The following is a 20,244-nucleotide window of genomic DNA, read 5'->3' on the forward strand; positions in this document are numbered from 1 at the left end:
GACCGGAACCGCGGAGGCCAAGCGCAGCGGGGCGTGTTCCGTGGACAGCTACGCATTGTTCAGATCGTTGAATCTCTATAAAATATGACGAGGCGAAGCGCTATACAATAAAGCGGCTGTTATTATTTGCCATTCTTCTATAGTACCGCCCGGTCTTCAAATAAAACAATGAGGAGGCAGTAGAGGACAGGTCTAAACTGTGCAGTAAGCGTCCTCGAGTGATTTTATATGAATTGCGGTTGAGCGCATACCCGGCGCTTTCGCGTAGGACACCTGTCTGCGCTTTTATATTCTTCAAAAGCGTAGGCGAGCATTCACGACGGTCATTTATTTGCGACATTGTACGCAACCTGCTTTATATGACCGAAATGACCGATTTGTACAAGCCCTTAAACTAATGGTGTGCTAACATTCGTTATCTCAGATGCAAATGAAATATACATTGCTGTTTGCTTAATTAATATTTGATACGAGAAATTCGCTGTTCCCCATTATCGAACGGTCGTTCTATAAGAATATAGGAAACGACACTTATTATAGCTTCAAGGAAGAGGATCTGTGAGCCTAAAGACCGTTTTTATTGATTTTGACTTAGAAATTCCATGGTGCTTCCGCATGAGCACAAGTTTCTGAGCGCACAACTTGGGGCCTGCATTAACCATAGGGACAGACCGCGCAAACGCCGCGCGAGGCAAATAAGACATATAATGTTACCTCAGTAATTTCTTGTCAGTCAATAAGAGGCAACCTGCACATAAAGGTTGATCACATTTTGAACAAGGCTATTTGTTGTTATAAGGCAAGTCTAACCACTTCACCCAGTTCAGTATCACACTCTAGCAGTGTAGTTTTCTGGGCCAGCTGGTACATGATGACAAAGTGAAGGGTTCCAGCTCGTAACAACGCGAACACAAGAAGAAGAGATGCATAGGACAAGACTGGACTTACAACTAAAGTTTATTAACCCATATATGCCCAAACTCAGAAAAAATGACAAAACAAATATTTTGTATTCCCAAAAGGTGTACTTCTAGTGAGCCATAAGCGCAAAATATATTTTTGGAGTGAGTCTGAGTGAGCTCCGCACTTTCTTGCCGACCTATGGTTCTATCTAAACAACTTCAGCATTAATATCAGCCTTATGTAGGCTCACGTTTACACTTCCGTCGAGTCACACATACTTCAAAACACTCGTGTTCATACGCCAGCTCAATATTTATCGATCAAAGGCGTGAGTTACGAAGGGGGCGGGGGCAGGTGACACCCCCCCCCCCCCCCGCAATCTCTTTCACAGGTAGTTCTTGATAAAAATATGTCGTGTGAGTCATCTATTTCAATAAAAATGCCCTTACTGGATTGTAACCACTGATAACTCATATTTGAAGGTACGAGATCAAAAGGCGCCAAGTAGAGGACCATTTATGCCACATATTGGCTTTGACACCATGGTTGAAAAAGCTAATTATGCTCTAACGGACTCATGAGTTGACTCACTCAGACTCACTCAGATTACGATAGAGCCGTGAGTCTCAGTTTTAGTGAATCCGAATGCGTAATATTTTGGTGAGCTTGAGTCCGAGTGAGGCAGGCTGATTAAAATTTTAGTGAGTCTGAGTCCGAGTGAGTCCGGTTGAGGAACATGTGCTGAGCCAGAGTCCGAGTGAGCTCTAAGGGCAAAATATATTTCATGAGTGATCGAGTATGAGTGAGCTCCACATTTTTTGCCCACCTATGGTCATACCACGCCTTACTGCCACTAATTATACGTGTCTCAAATCTTCAATGCGCACCAACTGTCCCCATACTTTCATCTCCAATTCTCAGTACAGCTCTCAGAGACAGTCCCTCACAGCAGTGTTTGCTCGCCTCGACGACCAGCCGCTTTCTGAGCATTCAATCTTGGAATGTCGGAAAGATCGAGCTTCACGCCGGAAAGCAACGAAGGCGCTGTTGAAGTTTCTGCGAGCGACCCTCCTCGTTGAACGATTGTGAGACTCCGGTGTATGTGTGTGTTTGTGCTTCCCTCCCTCCCTATCCCATTCCTCTCTTTCTTACTTTTCTGTCTCCCCTTACCCCTTCCCCAGTGCAGGGTAGCAAACCAAATATTTGTTTCCTGGTTAACCTCCTTGCCTTTCCGCATTACATTTCTCTCTCTCGCTCTCTCGATCTCCCCCTTTTCCGCAATCAGTGGGGAAAATATTACTTAAAATTCGGAGCGCATGCGCCGCGTTAAAACGCCACGATGAGCAGCCGTTCGGTGAGCCACCGATAAAGCCAAATTTAAACTCCGGAAGATTGAGCGGTGAAACGTAGAATGGTGCCGAGAAGGCGTATGTATATATGGCATAGCAGGAAGCTGGGAGTGGCGCTTATGCTTTATCTCTGCGAGGCATTTTTCGATGCCACTTGGGCTTGGTTTTTCCTATTTATCAGCTTGGACGTTTATTGAACTTCCTCTTGCGAACTGTATAAAGGCAAGTTTTACTTACGTGGCCGTATGACGATGTGGGGCTGTAGGTTTTTCATTCTTGCAGTCACACCACAATTCCTTCCTTAGAACCCACATCGCTTTCGCCTTCCTTCCTTTCGCAGAACCGCTAGATCCGTAAATGACATTCGAAACGCCTCTTCTCCGTGAGTCACATTTCTTGAAGTTATGTGTGGCCGATTTCAAACGAGAGTCTAAGTGTCGCCATCGTGTGGGGTCTTCAAACAGAACCACGCTGCGCAGGTATGGGCGGCAGATATTTGGCATGAAAGCGTTTCACAATTTCTGCATTGGTTTCTGCGCCACCACCCGTAACTATAAAACACGTGACGTTTTTTTATCGATGACCTAATTTGGTCCTAAGTACTGCGGTTTTCAAACGGGTGCTTTACGGTGAGCGGTGCGTCACGCGTACCCTCTTATCATGCCGTGAGACTGGTGCGCTATGAGCTGGTATCTTATGGATTTCCTTAAAGGGCCGCTGATGAACTATGGGGACGCTGTAGGAACGACTTATACGAAGAGCTACGATATACCGGCACCAAATCACGATTACGTTGGCGGAACGCACCACGGTTCGGGCAAAGTGTCGTTCACGATGTAGGCACGTTCATATGATGAATAGAACATCAATATGTTTAATAGGAGGCTATGAGTCAGATGCCTGATTTTGCATGTTTTGCTTACAAACCAGGAAAACGCATGTGTTATGGACAGACGACAGCTGTGGAACAGGTTTATGGTGTCGGCTGATAGGTTCGCACACATAACATAAAGAAGCTTTTACGAGCGGCAATCTAACAGATTTGCTTTCATGAGTTACAGCTACAGTGACACTACCCCCCGGTGGAACACTTGAGTCATCGTATGTCCGTAAGCAAAACTACTCAGGCTGATATGGCAGATGTTCCGAATATTTCACCAATTCATCTTTAGGAATACTAGACACCACTGAGTCTGTGTCTATTTCCGTGTCAATGGTGTGCCCATTTACGCCTATATCAACTTTGTACCGTTAAATTATTTCTCTTGAGGCATGCAGTTGTGAACTATAGGCACATCGTCTATCCTGCGAAATTTCTTGGCCTTGTAGATCACATACTAGCTAAGTGTTCCGTTCGAGAACAATTGTAGCCCCTTGCCTTGATGTGCCGACCGTCTTTGCTGGTGATGGCGACCCCTACAACGAAGCAAAACGTTCTCCTGCCCTTGTGGCAGGACCCTTTGTGTATGCGATGAACACTGATGTGTGTGCGCGTATTACTTGTTCCCTCTTTCCTCCTCGCTATCTCTATTCTTTTTTTCTCCCCTTCCCCCTCCCCCCGTGTAGGGTAGCAAACCGGGTACAACCTGGTTAACCTCCCTGCCTTTCCTTCGCTTTTATCTCTCTCTCTCTCCTTGCAGCCATCGTCCTACGTCGCCGACAGTCACTGGTCGACTGTAGTAGCTTCACTGTCATCGCGTTGCCACTTGACGTCGTCCTCCTGTTCTCGGGTCACGCCTGGTCCCGGTAACAACTCCGTTGCGTGGTTTTCCGTGGCTTCCATGGACGTGGCGATAACACACAATTTATCTCATGTTAGGCTCTTGCCTTCAGCGGCCAAAAGCTTGCACCGAATAACCTCGCTGCGCACATCCACGAGAAGCTGGTCTCTGAGTGCCTCAGTTAAAAACGTTCCAAACGAGCAGTTCGTTGCCGAACGTCTCAATTCTACGATGAAGTTGTCAGCTGCCTCCCAGTATGCCTGCGTGCGTTTATTGATGATATAACGCTCCGTGGTATATCGACCGCTTCGGCGCGTAATGGCTCAGTAGCGTCTGTTTTATCTCTTGATACGTTTTCTGTTCAAGAGCCTACGGAAGTGTCAAGTTCCGCAAGGTGCTTTACGCGCCGTCACCAATTATCGTGATAAGCACGTAGGTCTTGCTTTGTTCGTCCATCTTTTTCACTCTCGTAAAGGCTTCAAACCGTTTAAGCTAGATAGCAATGTTAGAGAGCAACGTTATCTGTCGTGCTGCAGAATTCCGTCCTGCGCCCGACGAATGGTCGGCGGTCAGGGGACGGTGGCAGATCGGTGTCTGATCCTTGGGCGTTGTATATTATGCCTGCTGCGGTTTGATGCTGAAATTCATGCCATCTTTGCCACCATTGTTAGAGAACAGACGAAAGTTGCGGAACAGGTTTATTAAGCCAAAAGCCTTAGATGCCTCATCAAACGAGAATATTGACCGTCGGCGTCAACACGAGTGACGTCATCGTTACGTCACAGATCGCCAAAATTTGCGACATCATCACGGCGTCACATCTCGTGACGTCACATAAGGACGTCATCGCATTACTTCGCCGCTTAGTTTAGGGTGGGTCGATCACGGAGGCAGTGCAAAGCCAGGTGAGCTGTAGAAAGATTACAATGCCTCCGATTCTGGAGGCAGTGCAAAACCACTTTAGGTGCAGAAAAGTTCCGGAGGGGGTCGGGGGAGGATCCATATACATTGACTGAGACGAGAAAGAAGATAGCTTTAGCCTCCGAGTCGTCTTAGGCGAATGCGTAAAAGACCCAGTGAGTTTTTGGCTATGGCCAGTCCGTCCACATACACAATACTTTATTGTTTTCATGTCATTACCCACTGCAGTAATAGACATTACAGTGGGGGAGGGTATACAACACGCCCCTCTTCCCCTATTGTTTGGGTAGTCTGCTTATACTATTACAGTAGCGCTGAAGTGCCAAGAAGCGTGGCCCCCTCCTAGTTATAAGAGGACGAAGTGAAGTCCAAGGGTGCGGTCAATGTTTCCATTTAGATTTGTCGTGCGAAGCAGCGCGGCACCATTTACGTAATTGTAGCGCCAGAGACTTCACAACATTGCGTCCTTCCTCGTCCCTTCTTTCTTGTTTCCTTGATGAAGAAGATGGAAACATAAACTGCCAGGGGGGACATATTTTCGCTTTAAACTGCGAACTATTTTATTAGGGTAGAGCTTTCTATATAGCCTCGGCCAGAACTCGCTAAATTCATCGACACCACGAGAAGCTATAGAGTGGAAACCTATCTTCACAGATGACGACGCTCTTGTAGGGGAACTATCGATTCACGCCAGATTGACGCTTTACTATATCTAATAACAACTTCAAATGGTATTACGTGCCAGTGCCAGAACCGCGGAATGATTGAGGCATGCCGTATTCGGAGACTCCGGACTAATTTTCAGCATCTGGGGTTTATTAACATGTACCTAAATATAAGCTCACCTGTTTGAGAATCGAACCCGCGTCCTCGAGCATGGCAACGCGACACTTTACCTGCTTAGCTACCACGACGGGTTACTTTACTATTTCTAAACTTGTCAGGCACACACAGTTTGGAGAGTTTTAAAACTAAGACATGGAACGTGTACTTACTGTCTATTCTTTAATTACGCATATGGTACTCTTCACAGCGGATTGAAACGCGTAAAGTTAGGGCTAAGTAATGCACGTACTTTCAAATACAAAGGTACATGGTTAGTAGTATGCAGACGAGGGTCCCAAAGTGCTTATCAAAGTGTCATATCGGCGTAATTTTGAGTCGAACGCTTATATCAGAGCCAACAGTTCCTTTAGCGGCCACATTTTGGAGTGACATGACGCGATTATCACGAGCAATTGCTTGTAGCAGTCGTTATACTTAAAACAAAAACAAAAAAAGGATGTTGCGTTTCAGTTCGTGAGTACTGTATACCTGCATGGTTTGTTGCGTGTGGCGTGTACGTTTATCTCCTAAATTTAATCCCCCTCACTCTCTTTCACTCTCTCTCTCTCTCTCACCATCGTGACAGGCCTGTACTTCCACATCGTCGGAGAAGGCGTGGTGCGACTCACGGACAAGTCCAAAGTGAACACGTCCGACCGGGAGAACTACATCGACTTCCGCATGAGGCTGCTCGGCGAGAACACGCCCAAAGGTGAGCGCATGCAGAAAACAATAAAGACGCTTCACCGTGCCACTAAACTGCGCGCGCGCACGCGCGGTGACCCAGTTTCAGTGCATACCTGGACGCACAATTACAGTGCGCCGACGAAAGGTGCGCATTATACGGGAGCACTTTGCCGATACTGACACATTCTGCGCCGCGTGAACACGCCGAGAAAACCCCCTCGAGGCGTATCGGTGAACTGAACAGCACTTTAATTTGGCGGCAGCAGCCACACTGTTGCGGAAGCAGCTGTGGAGTGAGCAGGAGTGGAAACGCAAATTAGTAATTAATTCGGCTGTAATTTTTTGTAAGCAAAATGACATCAAGGGGACTCACAGTGCAGTGAGCTAACTTCCCAAGAGCCCAAAATTGGAAACCTTTTATTATTTTCATTGCTTTTTTTTAATTTTTTTCTTGTGTTGCTGACTTATGATGGAGTTTAGATTTGTGCCTCGAAGATCAACATCCACATGTCTGTAGAAGCTCCCGATAGTGATACTGAAGTCGCGGGTTCGACTCCGGGCTATGAAGAGATCACATTTACCGAATCTTTATGCATAAACAACATAGCACAGATATTTTCGCGTATACTTGTAAGGATGCAAGTGCACACAAGTAATGCCGAGCCCTTGTTTTTAACAGTGGTGTTCCTTATAGCACCCGCACCACGGTTTGCACAATATTTCCGCGTTGACAGGAGTACAGATGACAAGAACATAGACAACAAAGAAAGTCATTTTCTAACACGTAAAGTGTAATGTAACCAAAGCAACGTTGTTCCACATGCAAAGAGATTGTTTTCAAGCAGAGTCGCGTAAATTGACCATTCTGCGTTAGATAAGCTTCGGAGGACGCGTGAACCTCGCGTATTTTCATTGAGCATTACAACACGCGCACTCAGGCTCACCTGCTCGAGTGGTGTTCCTCTCTCCGGGCGTGCACTCGTTCCCGTTCAAGCTGGGCCTTCCTCTGGGACTTCCCTCTACTTTCCTGGGCAAGCACGGCTGGGTCCAATACTTTTGCAAGGCTGCTCTCAAGGAGCCCAGCGGGCTGACGCACAAGAACCAGCAGGTCTTCATCGTCATGAGCCCCATCGACTTGAACCTCGAGCCAAACTTGCTTACGGTACATAGCCTTTCGTGCCACTTTTATCGCGCTATCATTTCAACTATCAATGTTCAGCCCTTCTTACCCGCAATCTTCAGCTTAGTTCGAGTAGCTTCTGAACAAATGTTCTCGCGCAACGCTTACTACCTTTGTTCGAAACCACATGGCCTGTCGGCCTTACGTTGTCGAATCTTTCGCAGTTAAACTTCACGTGACGAGATTCGTAGTGTGTCAGGTATTTCGCCACGTGCTGAGCAATGGCAGGCTAAATGTGAAACATAGCCCAAATATTTAACACACAGTAAAATGCTATAGTCTAAAGACAAAACATTAATGATTTAAAGAAGGCTATGCGCCATTCAAAACGTTGCAAAGGGGACTTCCTGACAATCGACTTCCTCACAATCGAAGACAAAGGAAACTTCGGCCCCTACCGGCCAATTATTAGACAATGTGGAGCAATGTCTTTCTCAGTCACAAAGCTTTCTTCCTGATATACGTTTATTGCTTGCCTCGATTTTTCATTCTGACGTACATTATCATGGATCTTCAGATCTGTGTGAACGCCTGTAGACTAGATGTGCTCACCTAAGTGTGCGCGTGATTCTGTCTCTCTTTCTCATTTCGCTCCTTATCCCTCTCCCCCAGTGCAGGGTAGCGAACCGGGCGTGCGTCTGGTTAACCTCCCTGTCTTTCCTTGCTTTTCTCTCTCGCTCTCTCTCCTTCGTCATTTTGATAATATTTACTGTAGGGTTTTAGCAAACATGTGTCGTCTTAAAATACTGTCTATTATCTCGAGGTGCCCATCTTCTGTCGGTCTCTCACTCCTGCGCGCTGTATACACATTGGCCAATACTGTGTTGTCATCACCGCTTGCACACGCAGCAACCGTTCCACTGCGAGGTGGAAGAGAGCCTCGGCATGGCGTGCTTCTCGTCGGGCCGGCTGTCGTGCCGCGTGAGGCTCGACAAGGGCGGCTACGTGCCGGGCGAGAGCATCTGCATCTTCGCCAGCATCGAGAACAACACGCGCGTCACCATACGCAAGACCAGGGCCGTGCTCACCGAGGTATGGGATGTGTGCGCATGCCAATATCTACGCCCAGCCTTGGTCCGCAGCTCTTCAGCGCTTCGGCGGCACGTGCTTGCTTGCGTTCAATCAGTTTTTGAGCGCTTGAACCTCCAACCCCACTGGCTACGCCAATGTCGTTAGATCATGCACATGCAGTTGTTACACCTGTACAACTTCGGATGTTTCGGCCAAAGACCGAAACATCCGAAGCTCTTTTTTTACGATAAAGCTCTTCTATACTCACCGGCGTAAACACCCACTCACCAATCCTGTCACGGTTAACTGTCCCAAAACCTCGCGGAAACTTCTTCCGGGTACGAAAGCTCTTGCCACCGCTAACTACACTGAAAGTTCTTTTCCGGAAGATAAAGCCTTGTAGCTATAGCTGGCGCTCGCGGTACGACTAATATCAAAGTGACGGAAGCAGTGAAGCGATACGCCTGTTACGCGAAAGCTTCTTATGCCCAGCCCCACATGCTCGGAGACCCATTTCGATCACTGGTCCGAAGGCGGCCTGTTATTTCTCGCTCGAATGACTCCTACCGTTTGTCCGTGTGGACGTCTAGGCGTGCAGTGGGGTGGAGAGACAGCGGCTGTCACGTACGCCATTGTGTTCGCAGACGATCCAGTACACGGCCAAGAACAAGGTCGTGCAGGCTGAGACGCGCGAGCTGGCCTTCCTGGAGAAAGGACGCATCGAGGCCGGCACCACGGACCAGTGGCGGAACGAGATGCTCTACATCCCGCCCATACCGCCCACGAACCTGCGCGGCTGCCACCTCATACGGATCCAGTACGACGTATACGTGAGTGATATACACACGTGTACCGTTGTTCTATAAACATTATAGTCGACTGTTATGTGTTGTGCATATTGCGTAATATATATAAACGGGCGATTTAGCGTCAGGCAGCGTGGTAACTGTGTTGCGACCGTCTGACGAGAGTGAAAGTATTATGCGAGTAAATGGCACTGCGAATTCACAACACACGGCGATCAAAATGGACTACATTCTGTGGTCGTACTTTGCCGGAACTACGATCTAATTGTGAAGCATTCCAAACTTGGAAACAACAGACTAATGTTTACTACATGGTGTTCTTGAAACGTGTAGGCAATGCACGAGTGTCTTTGCATACAGCCCACATCGGAACGCGGCTTCTGCGGCCGGTATTGAACCCGTAACCACGAGTTCAGCAATACAACGACATAGCTACTGAGCTAACGTGACAAATATTTGTTTCTAAATGTCACCTTTTTAAAATGTCACTTTTTCACCACTTATTTAATTCGTAGATTTAAGTAGTATATATGAGGTCGCGCTACATAATGCGTTTTTTTTTAATGTTCGGAAAAGCTTTGTCATTAAGCCCAAATCTGCTAGATATCTCGAAGCTATATTCATGATCTTTACGCTTCGGAGTGGTGGCTTAAACTTCAATCACTTTTCCTCAGATAAGCGCACACGATACAAATTTGCATTACTTACTTACTCACGTGATTTTCGTACTCCAAGAGTGCCAGCTTCCTTGTGAGTTGTCAGCCTGAAGCAGTTTATCCTCACCATTTGCCGTTTTGCTAAATCACAACTCGGCCAACGAAACTTTACCTACAGCGGTGTCGTTTCGGGGCCTACAAAATTCGTATTATGAACGGTACTCTTCGCGATACGTTGTTTTAGGCAACGCCCTTTCGTCGACTTAGCATTCTCTCTGACGCTTTGTGGACGCAGTTCATCATCTCGCCCAAGGGACCGGGCAAGGAGATCCGCCTGCAGTTGCCAATCATGATGGCGACCTACCCGATACGCAACAGCGACGGCACGCTGCAACGCAAGAAGGGCACCCACTACCCCACTGTGCTGCCCGTCTTCAGGCCCTGGCTGAACACCGACAAGTTCAAGACGTAGCCGCAGCTTCCCAACTCGAGTGGTCGTCTATACGCTTCCTTAGAATCCCTGGATAGCTTTCTCTCCAGCGCCTTCTCCTGTGTTGCCATGGGAGACTGTAAGGTCACCGCGGCAGATGTGAATTGTGTGAGCATCGTTTAGTCCCTCGATAAGACAACGTTGGCAACTGTTGTCAGCTCCATGACATTTGCTCGCGGTGCCCATTGTCGTTCTTATCTGCGCAGCCTTTCATGTGCGCTGTGTCTCTATAAGCCTTCGCTAACAAACACAGGTGCTGACAAAGAGATCGTGGTTTGAGGATTTGAAAGGTGCTCATTTCTGCAACACGCGAGGGAGCGCGACGCAGCGTCCGGCAAAGAGAAGTCGGAGTCAATTCTCTGTACTCCTCTCCTCCGCAATTGAGAGAGAGAGAGAGATAGAGAGAAGGAGAATACAGGGAAGCGAATATTTTAGGTTAATCCTTGTTGTTGCCAGCCTGATGACATTAATAAAAAAATGAGTTTTGTCTCCAAAGTGGAGTTAGCTGTAATGTTACCTACAGTGCCCAGCTTGCGATACTGCTGTTCCCACGTATCGCTGCTTACTACGCTTTGCAACGCTTTTCAATCAGATCAATTTGAAGACGGGGTTGTCGTGCGCGCTGCCGAAAACTGATAAGGAATCTCTGTTTTTCGGCTTCTCAGAGAGCGCCAACCCGACAGCGCCTTGCACTTCAAAGAAACATGACATTTCGTGAAACCTCACACATATCAGCTTTGAATCCCAAGTGTAGGGATTTAACGGCAGGATTAACATGTTTAGGCGTTTGAAAAGAAGGCTTTTATCCATCGATTCTAGACCTTTGCGAGCATGTAGGACTATATATTCTTGTTAATGTGTGCGTGTGTTCGTTACGAATAAGAGTAATTTAATTAACAAAAGCATGAACTGAATATCGCTCCAATTTCTCAAGCGTGCGTGCCTAGGTATATAAACCTTAAATAATCGCGACAAGAAGCAGCAATAGATTATATAAAGTATATTATGTGACACTAAAGTTTCCGGCTATATGTGCCAAAGCGATCATCAAGCCTCTGTGGCAGTAACGAATAGTTATATGTCAATTTCTTCTTTTCTGTACAGCGGGCGATTTCCTAAAATTGTGTTGTTCATATTTTGTAAAGCGCATTTCGAACATTTACTTTTACAGTCAATTTGCTCTGTCATTACTAACATAAATACTTCGGCTCATGGGAAGTAGTAAAACATGTTCTCCGCGCAAACTTGTTTCAACAACAAGATTGTTACCACGGCGCGTGAGTCGGCTTGTAATTACGATATCCGACAGTCGGCCTTCCAGTGACGTTTATGTTACGTTTTGAAATATATGCTGGCGCTGACATGAGGCGGTACCTAACACAATAATTGTTTGAGGATCCATAGCTAAGCTGACGGACTTATAGCTTCTCTCATTCGTTGTTTGTGCAATCTTTGCCTTGTTTCTTTACGCTCACCACACAATGAATCGCCACAGAAAGTTGTTTTCTCGCTAGTATATGCTTCTGCAGCGCGTCAATTCAAATGCGAAGTTAAATTACAAGTTCACGCAATTCTTGGTTTTGTTCCGAAGGGACATAGTTTTATTCGTGGAAGCTAAAGAGAATCACCGAACCAATTTATTCCTGTAGCATAATTTTCTTTTTCAAAACTTTAACTGCATTACAGAGACGGAAGAAAAAAAAACAAAAAAAGTCACATATTACAGTTCCAAAATAAAAACCAGACTGCTACTTCTCGAATTTAATGCTAGAGCATATGAGTCCATGACGTCAGCTTGGCGTCACAGATTTCTTTTTTTTTTTTTGTTCATGCATTTCAGCATTCCTCGGGCAAGAAAAGAAGCCAAAAGTTGAATTTTCGAGAATATTCTATTGTTGCGTAAACTCGCTTCATCGCTTAGCTCTCATCTAGAAACATGCAGGCGCTTTCAGAGTATGTGGCGTCGAGTGAATTTGTTGCGCACATACCGAAGCGTCGTCGCAACAACCCGTGTTCTATTTTTGCGTCGTTTCGTGGCTTACCGTGCCGTGCCTCGGAGAGCGGTAAAACTTGCCTGTTTCTCGTTTTGCAGACCTAGAAATACGCATTGCTTGAGAGTGCGCTTTTATGTTCCTGTTACACAACTTGTAGGGGCCACTGCCTGCTTGTAAGCAAGCATAAAAGTCGAGCTGCCAGCCTATATACAAATGTATGCGAAATGTAGTTGGTTGTACGAGGTTAAGAAAGTGCTGCGCGCTCGCGTAAGAGTAACAAAAATATGGTCTCTCGCTCTGGTCCACATAAGTGTTCTTCACAAAGCTATGACTGCCATTTTATGAAGCAGCAAATTGTCTGCTAAACGTCACCTCAAACGAATGCGAGTTCTGCGTGCTTTTTTTACACGCATAGTGATTGAAGCGATTTTGTGAGGCTCGCTAAGGTTGCCTCGTGGTTCCGCATCCTTGACGGTAGAAGCAGGTTAGCGGGTTACAAGTTTAGAGATGTATAGGACGTTTAAACGCTTATGAAAGCTAGGTAAGTACGCCGGCGTTTACAGGTCAGAGCAACGTTGTAAGAAAGTTTTTTCTTTTATTTATTTTTTTTTAATTATGAGCAAACGCAATAGACTTAGTCATATGTGTAATGAGGACACTAGAATAAGGCCCTAACTGAGTTAACTGAGGTTTGGAAACTCGAGAGTGAAATTAGGTAGGAAACTAACCGTTGCAAACCCCCTCGAAGCTTGCTTTGTACTATTAATAAAAATTTCTTTTTTTTAAAAAAGAGAACACTCGACATTGATTCGAGTAACAATGTTGAGCGAACCTAAGCGCACACGCGCGAATGAAGTTGGGCATTTTAGGACAAAGCTTGTGGTTGTTTCGGGAAACTCCCAACGTTGGTCGAGTTCGCAGAGGGCGGAAGGCTCCATGGCATAGCGTGGGTTTTGTTCACTCAGTTGACATTTGTGTGACGCGAATGAGCTACATGACTTTTGTGTTATGTTGTTTCTATTTGTGCAAAATAAAGAACGTACATGTGCATTGTTGTGGTATCAAAATGTCTTTCTTGAAATGAGAAAGCAGGTACAAAAAAAATCAAGCCACATCCACGCTGTGAAAGCCATCGGGCAGCGAAGCTGGTGCCATTTCATTCGGTCCCTCGAGGTCTCTTTCATTTTGCCCAGTTACTACTAAGTCATTTCTTTGTTGTTTCTTTATTGAAGGTAAGTCAGGCCTTTAGTTACAGTCGACGGCTCTGGTCGGCGTGCGTTGCCCTGGGCTCTTGTCTTTCTCCTAAGTTTTTTCTATCACCCCCCAGCAGGCCCGTAGCCAGGGTGGGGCCCAGGGGGGGGGGGCGAGGGGGCCCGGGCCCCCTCCGACATTTTACAGCGAAAGCTGTTATGAGATCATTTCACCGGCCGTTTTTGGCGCCCGTAGTTGTCCGCCGCCGCCGCCGCCGGGTGTCCGTAACCAGTATCGCTCGAAATAAGAAAAAAAAACTAAAGAAAAAATTCCAGGATGGAACGAGGTTCGAACCTGGGCCCTCTGCGTGGGAGCCCAGTATTCAACCTCTGAGCCATTCCGGTGCTTGAAACTGATTTGCAAAAAGGTCCTATACAGGCTTCATGTCGGGAAGGAACCACATTAGCATATGCAATATAGCGTAGTAGAAGAGTAAAATAAGCACCAAGCGTCGCACAACGCGAATTCTGTAATCAGGCGTCACACAATGCTAATTGCGCAACGAAGTAGGTTGTTGAATGCTTCCAACCCACTACATAGGGCTCTGCCATAATTCTTGGTCGTCATCAGGCACAGCATCAACAAAGTGCGCATATTGCCTTACATGCGTTTAGCAGGTACCACGGCTCTCCGTAGAATGACGAAAAATGGCACAGTGCCTGCTGCCCTACTTCTCAAAAATTACAATGATTTATAGCGTAGTGGTTTCCTCGCAAGTGCACTTGTATCGGTTGCCAAGGAAGCCCATAAGCGCATGATCCATTTCCTCGGGGTTTCAGTAAAATTGCAATGATTTAGAGCGTAGTGGGTTCCTCGCAAGTGCACTTGTATTGGTTGCCAAGGAAGCCCATAAGCGCATGATCCATTTCCTCGGGCTCTCAGTAAAGTTCTTCCCCCCCCCCCCCCCCCGTCTCTCTCCCACGTCAACGTATGTTATACAGCGTGACGGGAGCGGGAAAGAGCAACCGGGCGTCACCCAATGCAAATTACGTAACTGATGGGCCGTTTAAAGCTTCCAACCCATTACAAAGGGCTGAGCCATAATTCTTCATCGTCATCAGTCGTCGCGTCAACAAAGTGCACATAATGCCTTACAGACGTGTAGCTGGTGCTTCGCTTCTCCGCAGAATGACAAATAATGGCTTAGTAGGTGCTTCCCAACTTCACAAAAATTGTGATTTATGTCGTAGTGGGTACCTTTCTAGTGTACTTCTATTGTAGCCCCAAATGATCTTACAACGGGCTCTAGAAACGCCGCTCTTCCAGCTTTCGCTGTGACTGTGCTGCGGTTTCAGCGCAGGCCTGGCGTTTTTTGATGACACGTGGTGTTTTATCGAAAAAAAAAACATGAAAATAGGCGTTTTTCTCAAATAGTCAAGGCTTTCAGCAATTGCCCTCCCCCCCCCCCCCCCCCCCCCGGAAAAAAATTCCTGGCTACGGGCCCGCCCCCCAGTCTACCTTCTGCCATTTCAGAGGCAACAGCTCCCATCTCAATCCACTGTTTGAATCGCCCGCCTTACGTAAGTTTCATCACGTGACAACCCTTTCAGACCACTCTTTGAATCACCCGCCTTAATTAAGCTTCATCACGTGACCCGCTTTAATCTCCTCTTTGATATGGCCTTACAGAAAGGGGCGCTGCAACACTTTTCTCAGTTATAATGGAATAGTCTCACTGTTAGCGCATGACGCTTCACGAATCGCATACCGCAGAAATGTTTAGAATCCGTCAAGTACGAGCGGAGCGCTTTCTCTCTCCTCTCGTACAGCGAGCGCCGTGAAAGCTACGCAGGGAGGAGGATGACAAGGGGGCAAGAAGATTCAGTCCTTCGCCAGCGCGCGTCATGACCTTGAGAAATTTCTTTCCTTTTTTTTTCGAACACCCGGCTTTGTCAGTGCGATCGCTAGCGCGCGAGTGGGCACGTGGCATCATCCCGCGGCGCCCATGGCAACTAAGCAGTTTACGATGCTCAAATCAGCCAACGGCGGTGACTTTGGGTATATGGCGCAGTAATTTGGGTATGTGGTATCATTTGTAGAGAGAAGAGGGAGCGATTTTTAGCTGACTTTGAGAATTAACTGTATATTCCAGGCCGCGAGCTGCGCTATAATGTTCTAAGGAGCCTCGACTACTAATCGGTGGCGTTTTCTGACCATGCTAAAAAAAATAATATCTGGGGTTTAACGTCCCAAAACCACGATATGATTATGAGATACGCCGTACTGGAGGGCTCCGGAAATTTCGACCACCTGGGGTTCTTTAACGTGCAACTAAATCTAAGTACACGGGCCTCAAACAGTTTCGCCTCCATCTAAAATGCAGCCGCCGCGGCCGGGATTCGATCACGCTCAAAAAGTGTTGAACTTTAAAATTGGGTGCCATTACCCCTTTAAAGTTTAAAGTTCATGCTCAAAAAGCGTTGAACTTTAAAGGGGCCATGACACCAATTTTCGATCATAATCTGTGTTCTGTCGGTTAATCCTTGGTCTTTCACAAACAAGCTGGCAAAATTTTAGCGCATTCGGTCGCGCACTTAATTTATAACTGAATATTTTTTAAACACGCGAGCGGCCTGATGGCTCATTCACACTGGGGAATCCGCCGGCCACAGCAACCGGAATGCTCCTGTCGCCGAAACACAGTGTCGTTCGCACTGCACGCGCACCGCGCCGCCGGATCAGAGCCGTCGATGGGGAGAGTCTGGCGAATGGGCGGGGCAGTGACGTCGCGGCGCGGCGATGACGCTGTTCACGTCACCGCCACGCCTCCGCTCCGGCAGCGTCCTCCATATATAGTCTTCCCGCGCGACAGTCGCAAGGCTGAGGCTATGTACACGCTGTTCATTCGTGAAATCTAGCGCTCCTAAACAAATTGCGAAAGCGAAATTGTGCAGGAACATTGTTATACAAATTTAATGAAGAATATGGAGTGAATTAGACGTGTCCAAATCATCGTGAAACTGAGTTGTGCACGCCTATTCGAGTCCACGACGTTCTACGATACGCGCTGTGCTTTTAGAGCGCAGCTCTTAGGCGTCTGTTCCTGCGTTGTTCGGCATCGCCGTTGGCGTCGTCGGCGTAACCGATAGAGCGAACGAGGACGAAAGACATCGAACGTGGATTCTGTCGATATCACGAGCCACTGGCCTTCGCTTTCTTCCTCCGTCATGCGTGCTCGCCCTTCGGTCGGAGCTCGTGCGCATGCAGGGCTGGTGGGTGCGCTGCTACTGTCTCGCTTGTCGTGACGGGGATGTCGATGACGCCTGCAATGCACAGAGTGGCGTGCGTAGCACTCGAGCACTGGCAGTTTCTGTGGCAATATGTAACGAATGTTCCAATGCGGATAGCCAGAAATTCAAACACAGTTCGCGTTGCCTCAACACAAAGCTGCGCTCAGAATTCGCATGAGGGAGTATCGTGATCATCGGTGACTTTTTTGAGCTATGAAGACCTGTGGGTTTGCGTCTATCTTGGTTTCTTAAATGCGAAGCATTTCTTAGCGAACTTCTGCGACTTTGAGCGTATCTATCTGTCTATCTACCTATCTAGCCGCCTAGGAATTTGTGCTCTCCTGGCCGTTTCGTTCATGGGGTGTATACCAAAATTGGTGTGGCACAGCGTGACTGTATGACAAACATAAATGACTGGTCATAACATGAAAATCATGACATGCATGTCATGTACAGCATGACTTACATGCCACAGTCTTGGTGCTCTTGCGGCCGTTTTGTTAATTTGATATATACCAAAATTGGTATGGCTTGACAAGAGTATGGCGAACATAAATAACAGGAGTTATTATGAAAATCATGACACGCATGTCATGTACAGCACTACTTACGTGCCACGCTCATGGTGCGCTGGCGGACGTTTCGCTAGCTTTACATACACCAAAATTGGTAGTGCGGGACATGACTGTGTGACGAACATAAATAACAGGATTTAATGTCACAATCATGACGCGCATGCAATGTAGGGCATGATTTAGACGCCACGCTCCTGGTGCGCTCGCGGCCCTTTTGTTAACTGGATATATACCAAAATCAGTATGGCATGACAGGAGTGCGTGTCGATTATGTACGTTTCATTAGCATGGCGTATACCAGATTGTACATGCAGGCATTCATGACAAACTTGCGATATATAGTGAACTAGATGTCACGTCATGAATGACTTCGTTTGCCTCGATGACAAACAGGACGATGTATGCAGCTCTTGCTGGCTGCTTCGCATTACATCGATTCCCACATTGCGTGGGATCTGCCGGCTTTTTCTTGATTAATTTTTTAAAGGTTGAGTTCAATATAATAACGACGCTTGGTAATGTTTCTGACGCTGAAGATGTTTAGTACGGTGCGGCTGGCGCTTCTCTGCACAGTGATCTCGTGAGAAATTTTTTGACGCAGCGATGATGCTCGCTCCGAAGTTGGAGTTGAACTGTTGAGTGTACTATATATATATATATTATATATATATATATATATATATATATATATATATATATATATATATATATTATATATATATATATATATATAAAATTGATTTCTTTATTGCTTCGGGAGCGGATTACCACCGAGTGCGCAAGATCACTACAGCGAGAAATCGGATCTCCCATGCTCGCGCTTTCAACAGTGTGTTCATGCAAGCAGAATTCGCGCTGTTGAATGTCATGGTCATTAAAACATTGATTTTAGGGCGAACGCCTTAGATGCCTCATGAAACGCGCGAATTGACTGGAGTCCCCGATGCTTCGGCGCCAACACGAGTGAGCGTCAGATGTTTCTGATCCAAAAGCGTCGTCGCTTCTTTTCCTTCGGAAGCCTAAAAAGGCGGAAACCCTGCGCGCTGCTGTTTGAACAGCCGACCGCGTAACAGCAGCCCATCGCACGCAACAAATTCACGCTTGAATGCGAGTAGCAGTCGCCATGAATACGCGCGGCTTCGCACCAGAGCTTCGTAACCTACGTGCACTCCTCAGCGGTCGGGTAAGTGCGGCGCGCCGGCGTCTCTCCGACGCGGCTGCGCCGGACTCCGCGCCGCGCTGTCGCCACTGCCGCCCGCCGCCGCCGGCGATGAGAGAGGGTTTACGTCACGAGAAGAGGGCGGCGCTGGGGCGGTGCTCGGAGAGCGGCGAGATGAAACAATCGCCAAACTCTCCCGAAGGGTATATATGGCTCTGCGCCGGATAGCCATATTGCGCCATCTGTCTAGTAAGCCATCAACCACGGGTGAGCGCGGGATGGATTCGCAGTTGCCCGGATGTTTTCATGATGTTGTCGCGGCTCGCAACTACGCCGTGCAATTTTGCGGGTCTTCAGCGCTGCTATAAACGACCATGCTCGTTTCAACGCTCTTGGCGACTAGGGCGTGCAAGGCAGCTACATCGCAATGCTTGAACTGGTGCTAGCTGCACCAGAAACAAAGCAACATAGACAGCAGTACTCGTACGTACCAGTCAGTCCAATCTCGTTGCCAATTTTTATTCCACAAATCATCCTTCAGTAAACTGTCCTTGTGCTTCGGGTGGCGTTCGTCGTAAAGGACGAGGTAGTTCCGCACCATTTCGATTAGCAATTCCGTTATCTGGATGTTTTTCGACTGCGACGGGACGAGCGTGTCGGACTTGGCCGCCATGTTTTCAAGTTCCGCGGCGAGCGGATCCGGCGGCGGTTGCCGCAAAAATCGGTCCGGGAGCGATCGGCGCGGAGAGGGCCGATTCGGCGAATCTCGCCGCCGCCGAACCGGATTCTGCGGCTCTCCGATCGCCGGAATGCTCAGTGTGAACGAGCCTTGAGAGTCAGGCAAAACTGACGCACTCGCGAGCCGTGACATGACGAGCTGCTTGCTTTGCGAGCGTCTGCATTCTGGCGAACGATTTTGTTCCGTGGTCATCTGCGCGTTCAGTCAAGCTATTTCATCTTTCTTTTGCTTGGCATTGAAATCGAACGATTTTCAGCGGTTGAAACTTTGGCAGAAAATGACGACGCCTCTCCGTGCAGCAGATGATGTCACACACGCCATGGCCAAATGGCGGTCGCCGGCTGTGGGCGGGGTTTATAGCCGGCGACTTCTGGGACTCATTTTGCACTGAAACATTCTTTTTACAGGCCAATTTTTAAATATGTATCGGTATAATAGACCCTCTACTTATATTTTTCGCTGAAAACCGCAAATTGTTGGGTGACCGTGTCATGGCCCCTTTAATTTTTATCGCGGTACCCGCTTTCAATCCCCCCTTTGAATCGCCCACCTTACTTAAGCTTCATCACGTGACCCCTTTCCCTCTCCTCTTTTCAACAGACCCCATCTTCTCCACCCTGGTCACGTGACCTTTTTTTTTTGGCGTGACAGTGCCAATGGTGCCGACGGCAGAGGAACCGCATATGCAGCTTCGATATGAAAGTGTCGTCTAATTCAGAAAAGCAACACTGTCTGACGAACTTGGCT

General features: G+C 47.4%; 1 protein-coding gene across 4 annotated transcripts in view; it reads left to right on the forward strand.

The window, feature by feature from the left end:
• LOC119387147 (arrestin domain-containing protein 4) overlaps window positions 1–20,244 on the forward strand; it is a 69,763-nt gene that overhangs the window by 26,659 nt on the left and 22,860 nt on the right. The window contains exons 2-6 of one of the 4 annotated variants that reach the window (XR_007415392.1): window positions 6,306–6,431; window positions 7,345–7,568; window positions 8,436–8,618; window positions 9,242–9,427; window positions 10,355–10,839. Coding sequence is in view for 3 of the 4 variants with exons in the window: in XM_049413386.1 (XP_049269343.1) it covers window positions 6,306–6,431; window positions 7,345–7,568; window positions 8,436–8,618; window positions 9,242–9,427; window positions 10,355–10,531 (896 nt within the window). In the remaining variant the exon portion in view is untranslated. Of the gene's footprint in view, window positions 1–6,305; window positions 6,432–7,344; window positions 7,569–8,435; window positions 8,619–9,241; window positions 9,428–10,354; window positions 13,594–20,244 lie in introns of those variants that run through there. The other 3 variants (XM_049413386.1, XM_037654454.2, XM_049413387.1) reach the window with 3 other exon arrangements.

Source organism: Rhipicephalus sanguineus, chromosome 3 (genome assembly GCF_013339695.2).
Source record: "Rhipicephalus sanguineus isolate Rsan-2018 chromosome 3, BIME_Rsan_1.4, whole genome shotgun sequence".
Lineage (NCBI taxonomy): Eukaryota > Metazoa > Arthropoda > Arachnida > Ixodida > Ixodidae > Rhipicephalus > Rhipicephalus sanguineus.